This window comes from Entelurus aequoreus, linkage group LG23 (genome assembly GCF_033978785.1).
Source record: "Entelurus aequoreus isolate RoL-2023_Sb linkage group LG23, RoL_Eaeq_v1.1, whole genome shotgun sequence".
Classification (NCBI taxonomy): domain Eukaryota; kingdom Metazoa; phylum Chordata; class Actinopteri; order Syngnathiformes; family Syngnathidae; genus Entelurus; species Entelurus aequoreus.
The window spans coordinates 27,118,053-27,128,355 of NC_084753.1; the positions used below are offsets into that span (position 1 = coordinate 27,118,053).

The following is a 10,303-nucleotide window of genomic DNA, read 5'->3' on the forward strand; positions in this document are numbered from 1 at the left end:
GCTTATTATGGTATGTTTTTATAATGTCTTTGATATTAACACAGGAATACAATGTTGATGTTCATCTTTTGTGATCAATACACATACTAACGCATATGATGTGTGTGTTAACATTGAAAAACACACTTTTATTAACTTTGCCTTGCTTTTTTATTCATTTATTTTTTTACTGAAAATGCAGTAAATTGTGTTTTCTTATAGAAATGGTGATTGAAGTCCCAAAGGGGAGGTTGAGGGGGTTGGGGGGCGAGGGCGAGCCTGCTGAGAGGGATGTTTGGACTGCAGGACTCCATGGAGTTATTCTGCACCTCATTATCTCCTTTTAAATGCCAACACTTTGCAGGACTCCCTGGCAGTTAGAGTTTTAGTGTCCGAGCGTGGAATAATAAAAGGATGCTTTAAACGCCTCTTGTAAATTTTAACAATGTGCATGTTGGAACTAGCTGCTCATCTTGCAATGTGACGATTAAAAATTCATGTATGGAAAATGTCTTTAATTGCAGACATAGGAGGCCTGGATGCAAAATGCGGCTTGGAGTGCAACATTTATTCATTGAGCTCCAAGAGGGATGTCAGCGCAGTTTCTTGCAGGTAAGTCACTTTTTTATTTATTAATTTATTTAAAAAATAAAAAATATGATACCACAATGCATGTCTTGAACAAAAGCGCATCACATATATTCGTTTAATATGTATTTTTAGCTAACCAATTCAAAACATTAAACAATGGATAGAATGATTCAAAAGTGTTTATTTAAAAAAATCAAAAAAATCTACAAAAACAATTTAAGCTGTTCAAAAAGTAAGCCAAACGTAAAAAAATAAGTCATACTAACCTTTAAAGTCGAAAATGTAAACGAAAAGTCGCGTTTAGGAGCCGGAAGTTGATACTTTGTGCGCGTTATTTTTTATTTTTCCTTCCCGCGGCTTCTCTTAAAAAAAAGACGCCCTTCCCATCCCATGACGTCACCGATGTCGCGTTCAAAAGTGTTTTTGTTGTTATTGAGGCTTTAAAAAAACATATTTTTTTTACTGCGTTTTTGTTTCACTTGTATCAAAGTCCGGGGGGCGGCAAAATGTTGAAAATAATCCTCAACTATTTTATATCGCCGTTAAAAAAAGAGGACGCTTTAATTAAAAAATGTTTTATATATGCTTTTAAACGCTTAATATTTTATATTATTTAAAGTTGCATAATGAAAAAATAGGGAATATATATATATATATTTTACATTCACAGGTATGGTTATGCGTTCAAGGCGGTAAGGCGCATGCGCGCTTTCTTAAAGCCCTAAGAAAGCGCGGATAATTTAAATGAATAATTCGTTCATTTAAATGCTTAATCAACGAAATCTCCCGATTTGATCCCGGAATACGTTTTGTGACTTTGACAAATACAACCGATGTGAGAAAACTAAGTAGGAGGTGTTAATTATAAGAGTGAAATAATAATAGTAATGATAATAATAATAAAAAAAGTTGTAAACACACATTTCTGCTTGGGAAAAAAACTTCCAAGCACTTGTGGAAGCCGCAGCTATATCTGCTCGGCACCCCTAAACTACACCATTGTTATGGGCTGGATGCAAAAAAAGGTGACTGATTGGTGACTGGAATGCATGAAATAAGCGACAAAAACAACCCCCTCTTCACTAAAAAAATGAGAATGAGAGAGACGAACTCGGTGAACTCCTTTGAACTGCACTGACAGCATGTCGGGGTAAAAAAGACACATTTCCTCTGGGAGCCTGCAGGCTGCATGGCTTGCCTGCATGCCGACATGCATGCATTGTGTGGGGGGTTGGGTCGGGTCAACTGGGGTGAGGGAGTCCAAAGTCTCTCTTTAGGAAGGTTGGAATAATATTCCAGCAGCACAGGAATCTCCAATTTTACTCCTAAACACCACAAGCTTGCACTTTGTACCACGTGACCTTACCTTATTTCACCCAGGTGTTTATTATAGGGAATTCTTACACACTAAAAACATGCTGGGTTATTTTCAATAATAAACAATCCATTTTTTGGGTTATAACTTAAGGGTATTATTTTAACTCAATTTCTGGGTTTTCTAAATTAGTTTTGGTTGTTTTTCAACGAGTAACGCATTTTTGAGTAAAAGGCTTTTTTTTTAAATTAAAAAGTTACTTTTTTCTTGAAGGGAATTTTATTAAGGATTAATTTCACACACTACAAATTGTTGGGTTAAAAAATAACCCAATTTTAACCCAACTGCTTGTTCAAAAAAGGACCAACCCCTTATTTGAGTTATTTTAACTACATTTCTGGGTTTTCAGAATTATGAACCATTTTTGGGTTGTTTTTCAATGAGTAACGCATTTTTGGGTAAAAGGCTTTTTTTTTTTAATTAAAAAGTTACTTTTTTCTTGAAGGGAATTTTATTATGGATTAATTTCACACACTAAAAAATGTTGGGTTAAAAAATAACCCAATTTTAACCCAACTGCTTGTTCAAAAAAGGACCAACCCCTTATTTGAGTTATTTTAACTACATTTCTGGGTTTTCAGAATTATGAACCATTTTTGGGTTGTTTTTCAATAAGTAACGCATTTTTGAGTAAAAGGCTTTTTTTTTTTATTAAAAAGTTACTTTTTTCTTGAAGGGAATTTTATTAAGGATTAATTTCACACACTACAAATTATTGGGTTAAAAATAACTCAATTGTAACCCAACTGCTGATTCAAAAAAGGATGAGCCCCATATTTGAGTTATTTTAACAACATTTCTGGGTTTTCAGAATTATGAACCATTTTTTGGTTGTTTTTCAATGAGTAATGCATTTTTGGGTAAAAGGCTTTTTTTATTATTAAAAAGTTACTTTTTCTTGAAGGGAATTTTATTATGGATGAATCTAACACACTAAAAAATGTTGGGTTAAAAAATAACCCAATTGTAACCCAACTGCTGGTTCAAAAAAGGACAAACCCCTTATTTGAGTTATTTTAACTCAACATTTTGGCCCCGCCTTCCGCCCGATTGTAGCTGAGATAGGGTGCAGCGCCCCCCAAAGGGATAAGCGGTAGGGTAGAAAATGGATGGATGAATGGATTTTGGGTTAATTTTTTTTAACCCAAATTTGCCGTTTAATTATTTAACCCAAAAGTTGAGTTATGCTCGGTAAAGCGATTCTTGTTATGCTATACTTTCATTTTTGAATTGTGATTTGCTGACATTTTTTGTAACCAAATGATCTAGCTTAAGTACTAAAAGATCAAACTGGGGCTGAAAATGTATTTGTTAAAAAGAGGTTTGAAGGGAAAAAAAAGTGTAGTCTAAAATTACTCTCCACGCTAAAAATGTTGGGTTAAGAAATAACCCAATTTTACCCCAACTGCTGGTTCAAAAAAGGATGAGCCCCTTATTTGTGTTATTTTAACTACATTTCTGGGTTTTCAGAATTATGAATAATTTTTGGGTTGTTTTTCAATGAGTAACGCATTTTTGGGTAAAAGGCTTTTTTTTATTTATTAAAAAGTTACTTTTTTCTTGAAGGGAATTTTATTTTGGATTAATCTCACACACTAAAAAATGTTGGGTTAAAAAATAACCCAATTGTAACCCAACTGCTGGTTCAAAAAAGGACAAACCCCTTATTTGAGTTATTTTAACTCAACATTTTGGCCCCGCCATCCGCCCGATTGTAGCTGAGATAGGCTGCAGCCCCCCCCCCCGCCATCCCCAAAGGGATAAGCAGTATAAAATGGTTGGATGGACGGATTTTGGGTAAAAAAAATTTCAAACCAAATTTGGCGTTGAATTATTTAACCCAAAAGTTGAGTTATGCTCGGTAAAGCAATTCTTGTTATGCTATACTTTAATTTTTGAATTGTGATTTGCTGGCATGTATTGTAACCAAATGATCTAGCTTAAGTACTAAAAGATCAAACTGGGGCTGAAAATGTATTTGTTGAAAAGAGGTTTGAAGGAAAAAAAGAAGTATAGTCCAAAAGTATTCTACACGCTAAAAAATGTTGGGTTAAAAAATGTTGGGTTAAAAAATAACCCAATTTTAACCCAACTGCTTGAGCAAAAAAGGGTGAGCCCCTTATTTGAGTTATTTTAACTACATTTCTGGGTTTTCAGAATTATGAACCATTTTTGGGTTGTTTTTCAATGAGTAACGCATTTTTGGGTAAAAGGCTTTTTTTTTTGTACTAAAACGTTACTTTTTTCTTGAAGGAAATTTTATTATGGATTATTCTCACACACTAAAAAATGTTGGATTAAACAATAACCCAATTGTAACCTAACTGCTGGTTCAAAAAAGGAACAGCCCCTTATTTGAGCTATTTTAACTCAACATTTTGGGTTAATTTTTTTCAACCCAACTTTGCAGTTGAATTATTTACGCCATAAATTGAGTTATGCTCGGTAAAGCGATTCTTGTTATGCTATACTTTCATTTTTTAATTGTGATTTGCTGGCATTTATTGTAACCAAATGATCTCGCTTAAGTACTAAAAGATCAAACTGGGGCTGAAAATGTATTTGTTAAAAAGAGGTTTGAAGGAAAAAAAATGTAGTCCAAAGTATTCCACAAGCTAAAAATGTTGGGTTAAAAAATAACCCAATTTTAACCCAACTGCTGGTTCAAAAAAGGACGAGCCCCTTATTTGAGTTATTTTAACTACATTTCTGGGTTTCAGAATTATGAACCATTTTTGGGTTGTTTTTCAATAAGTAACGCATTTTTGGGTAAAAGGCTTTTCTTTTTTTTAAATTAAAAAGTTACTATTTTCTTGAAGGGACTTTTATTTTGGATTAATCTCACACACTAAAAATGTTGGGTTAAAAAATAACCCAATTGTAACCCAACTGCTGGTTCAAAAAAGGAACAGCCCCTTATTTGAGTTATTTTAACTCAACATTTTGTGTTAATTTTTTCAACCCAACTTTGGCGTTGAATTATTTAACCCAAAAGTTGAGTTTTGCTCGGTAAAGCGATTCTTGTTATGCTATACTTTCATTTTTGAATTGTGATTTGCTGGCATGTATTGTAACCAAATGATCTAGCTTAAGTACTAAAAGATCAATCTGGGGCTGAAAATGTATTTGTTAAAAAGAGGTTTGAAGAAAGAAAAAAAAGTTTAGTCCAAAAGTACTCTACATGCTAAAAAATGTTGGGTTAAAAATAACCCAATTTTAACCCAACTGCTTGTTCAAAAAAGGACGAGCCCCTTATTTGAGTTATTTTAACTAAATTTCTGGGTTTTCAGAATTATGAACCACTTTTGGGTTGTTTTTCAATGAGTAACGCCTTTTTGGGTAAAAGGCTTTTTTTTTTTTAAAATTAAAAAGTTGCTTTTTTCTTGAAGGGAATTTTATTATTTTGGTTTAATTTTTTCAATCCAACTTTTGCGTTGAATTATTTAACCCAAAAGTTGAGTTATACTAACTCAATGTTGGTTGATTCATAACATAACCCAACTATTGGGTTGAATTTATTTAACACAAAAACTGAGTTATGCTCACTACAATGTTGGATTATTCCCAACCCAACTATTGGGTTGTGCAATTTAGCGATCCTTGACCCAATTGTTGGTTAAAAATGATAAATTTTACTGCTGGTTTGTCCTACTCCTTCCCAACTACTGATCAAAATTATTTTTATTCCATTAAAATATACTCAAAAGCAAGATATGAGTGATTTTTATTTTTTATTTTTTTTACAATATTTGCCATGTATGGTCATAGTAGTCCTATACAGCATGCTCAAATATGTTCATGTACATAAGATGTGTGATTGTAAATAATGTTCATGGGATTAATCCATAACAAAATTCCCTTCAAGCAAAAAGTTACTTTTTAATTTAAAAAAAAGCCTTTTACCCAAAAATGCGTTACTCATTAAAAAACAACCCAAAAAATGCTTCATCATTTTGAAAACCCAGAAATTGAGTTAAAATAATACACTTATAACCCCAAAAATGTATTGCTCTTCATAAAAAAAAATCCTAAATTTAACCCAACACTCGCAACTCATAAATTGGGTTATCAAAATAACCCAGCATTTTTTAGTGTTCACATTATTTACAATCACACATTTTATGTACATGAACATATTTGAGCATGCTGTATAGGACTACTATGACCATACAAGGCAATTCTTGAAAAAAAAAGAAATGTCGCTCATACCTTGCTTTTGAGTATATTGTAATGGAATAAAAATCCTTTTGATCAATAGTTGGGAAGGAGAAAAACAAACCAGCAGTAAAATGTATAATTTTTAACCAACTATTGGGTCAAGGAGCGCTAAATTGCGCAACCCAATAGTTGGGTTATGAATCAACCAACATTGAGTTAGAACAACTCAACTTTTGGGTTTAATACATTTAACCCAATAGTTGGGTTATGAATCAGCCAACATTGAGTTAGCATAACTCAACTTTTGGGTTGAATAATTCAACGCAAAAAAAAATAACCCAAAATGTTGAGTTAAAATAAGGCTTGTCCTTTTTTAAACCAGAAGTTGGGTTAAAATTGGGTAATTTTTTAACCCAACATTTTTCAGTGCGTATAATCATTTGAACTAAACTGTTTTTTCTTTTCTTTATTCAAACCTCTTTTTAATACTTATATTTTCGTCCCCAGTTTGATCTTTTAGTACTTGGGTCAGATCATTTGGTTACAATAAATGTCAGCAAATCACAATTCAGAAATGAAAGTTTAGCATAACAAGAATTGCAGTGTTGTGCATAGAAGAAAAGGCGTTTAAAGCAGGGGTCACCAACCTTTTTGAAACCAAGAGCTACTTCTTGGATACTGATTAATGCGAAGGGCTACCAGTTAGATACACACTTAAATAAATTGCCAGAAGTAGCCAATTTGCTCAATTTACCTTTAACTCTGTTATTATGAATAATTAATGATATTTATCTTTGTGGAAACACTGATCATCTTAATGATTTCTCACAATAAATATATATAGAAACAGATAAATATCAATATGCAACACTTAATTTTTATATTTTCTCTAAGTGCACATTTTTCAAATTGAACATTTTCAAATGATCACTTCTAAGACAGTCTTGTGAAATCAAAATATCCCATTTTAACTAGCTAGCCACTAACATTTTTTTTTTTAACAAATCATGAATTACTTTGCACCATGTTTGTACAAATAATAACTCATGTAAAATACAAAAGTAAACTCTCCAATTTTTAAATCATGTCACACTTTGAACTGGACACCAAATCTGTTATCTGTTTCTTTGTCAGTTAGTGGGAAGCCTGGCATTGCATGCTGTTAACTAGTGTGTTGTACTCTGGTGTGTAACTTGACACGGCAACTCTGAGTGAGTCTCGCAGATGTGCATCAGTGAGGCGTGTTCTGTGTTTGAAAGGTTTTGTACAAAGAGTATGAATATGGGAGCCTGAAACTTCTCAACCTTGAAGCTATGTGTCTGTCTTTAAAAGCATCAATTGTTCCAAAGATGTATTTAAACATTGAGTGGTACACAAATGTCCTGTTGGACAAAAAACATGTACTGTATCAAAAGAAATTGTATCCTTTTTTACAAGTGATCCCCTCCCAGAGAGTCTGCTGGGAAACATGGCGGGGTTCATAAAGGAAACAATCCACTCATAGTGGTGTTTTCAATTTTATGTGCCAGAAAAAAGAGACGATATTTTGCAGCAGTTAATATGGATGAACTCTAATGTTGTAATAGATGGAAAGCCTTTCTTTTGGAAAAATATGTTTGAAAGAGGAATCATTTTTGTCAATGATATTATCAATGAGAATGGTAAAATTATGAAGTATAATGAACTTAGAGCTATGTATGGTGATGCTTGCTCAAGCTTTTCATTTTATCAACTAACTGGAGTAATTGGGAAAAGATGGAAACAAATAATTAATTATGGAACTACTAAATTATTAGTTTGTAAACCTCTAATAAGAAATTCTAGTTGGCAAAAAGGAACTAAAATAAATAGAAAAATATACAATTTTTATTTAATAAAGAAATCTTTGAAGGCTGCCTCATACAACACAAATGGAAAATGGGAGGACTTTTTTGACTGCCCGTTGCCATGGGATGCCATATTCAAACTAATCTATAAAACCACTATCGATGTACAAAATCGTTATTTTCAAATTAAAATTATTTATAACTTCTTACCCACAGGGAAAATGTTAAAATTATGGAATATGACAGAGTCAGATGATTGCCGATTTTGTTGTCAGGAGCCTGAATCCACCCTGCATTTGTTTTGGTATTGTCATATTGTGTCTTTGTTTTGGGTGGAAGTTGAAAAAATGTGTTTAAGGATTGGTTTGTTTATGAAGCTTAATGTGGTTTCTGTTATTTTAGGAGAGTTCATTGACAATCATGATTTAGTCAATTTAATTATAGTACTCTGTAAAATGTTTATTTTTAAGGCCAAAAACAGATATTCACTTAGTATTACTTTCTTTAAAACATTTATTCAGTATTTTCTAACTTTAGAAAGTTACATGGTTGAAAACGATAATGATGCCAAAAAACATTAAAAAAAAGATGAGAAGTCCTCAAAGGCTTATTTTGAAAGTATAATTATGTTTATAGATTATATGATATCTGTTGTTGTGTTCCCTAATTTGAGTGACCTGGACATAATCTGGACTGTACATAAATGCTTATTTTGAAAATGTAATTTTGTTTATAAATTATATGCAATCTGTTGTGTTCCCTAATTTTTTTCTGTGTACATGAATGAAGGTGTGTGTTGCTGAGTCCGACTTGGACATTATCTGGACTGGGCCTGGTTTAAAAAACCCTTTAAACAAATCTAATTTCATTGACAACCTGGTCTGTTGAAGATAAGGCCCTTTTTTAAAAAATAAAATAAAATAAGAAATAAATAAAAAACATTTTCTTGGATAAAAAAGAAAGTAAAACAATATAAAAATGAATACATAAAAAATAGTAATGAATGAAAATGTTAGTGGACCAGCAGCCTATACAATCATGTGTGCTTCAGGGACTGTGTCCCTTGCAGATGTGTTGTCTATGTTGTGGGAACCAGAATATTGGTAGCAGAAAGAAATAACCCCTTTTGTGTGAGTGGATGAGTGTGCATGGGGGAGGTTGTTTGGGTTGATGCACTGATTGAAAGTGTATCTTGTGTTTTTTCTATGTAGATTTAATTTAAAAAAAAAAAATATATATATATATATATTTTTTTTTTACATTTTTTATTTATTTATTTTTTTTTAGAACGGGCCCGCGGGCGACTCATCTGGTCCTTACGGGCGACCTGGTGCCCGTGGGCACCGCGTTGGTGACCCCTGTTTTAAACGAATAGAACACTTGATACAAACTTTCAATTCTATATATTTTTAAGCATTATTAAAGTGCTGATAGACTTTCTTGCTGCAAATGCACTTATTTCCAAAGGGCTATATAGAAAGATGTTGTTGTACATGCATTATTTGTGATGGAAATATAGACGTTAGTCTTTAAATTAGGGGTCTCCAAAGTTGAAAGTCAAATCGGAAGTCAGTCACTTATATTTTCAACCTATTGTTGTTTTTTGATGTGTTAAAAAACAACATACAATGTAAATTGAGGTGTGCTAAATAGCTTTCTAAAAATGAAGGAAGAAAACCATCTCAGACTTTATTTATTCCACTGAGGAAATTCAATTTTTTTACATGTATTAATCATTATCTTTTTTATTTCTATTAGATTACTTTCTTTGGACATTTGTATTTGTTTCTTTGTTTGATTGTTTTCAGCGTGGCCCCTAACCTAAATTCTTAATATTCTGATGCACGTTCAGTTTTAGATGTTAAAGGGCCAAAAAAAAAAAAAAAATTATAAAATGGCACAAGGCAGGATGTAGGATCCCCTGGTTTAAATTCTCGCTTTAATTGAAGATGTTTACACAAAAAGTGTGTTTTTAGTGTAATGTAATGTTTTTAAATGCTTTAAAATGTAAAATCGTAAATTATTGGTATCAGTTTTTTATTATCGGTATACGTTTTTTTTTTTTTTTTTAAATTAAATCAACATAAAAAACACAAGATACACTTACAATTAGTACACCAACCCAAAAAACCTCCCTCTCCCATTTACACTCATTCACACAAAAGGGTTGTTTCTTACTGTTATTAATATTCTGGTTCCTACATTATATATCAATATATAACAATACAGTCTGCAAGGGATACAGTCCGTAAGCACACATGATTGTGCGTGCTGCTAGTACTAACCTTTAACAGTTAATTTTACTCATTTTCATTAATTACTAGTTTCTATGTAACTGTTTTTATATTGTTTTGCTTTCTTTTTTATTCAAGAA

The 10,303-nt window shown here is 32.2% G+C and overlaps 1 protein-coding gene across 1 annotated transcript in view; it reads left to right on the forward strand.

Annotated features, from left to right (window-relative positions):
- Positions 1 to 509: 509 nt before the first annotated feature.
- lin28b (lin-28 homolog B (C. elegans)) overlaps positions 510 to 10,303 on the forward strand; it is a 66,900-nt gene continuing 57,106 nt past the window's right edge. Inside the window, exon 1 of the mRNA XM_062033722.1 lies at positions 510 to 591. Within this exon, the coding sequence (XP_061889706.1) occupies positions 570 to 591 (22 nt within the window). The 5' untranslated portion in view covers positions 510 to 569. The remainder of the gene's footprint in view (positions 592 to 10,303) is intronic.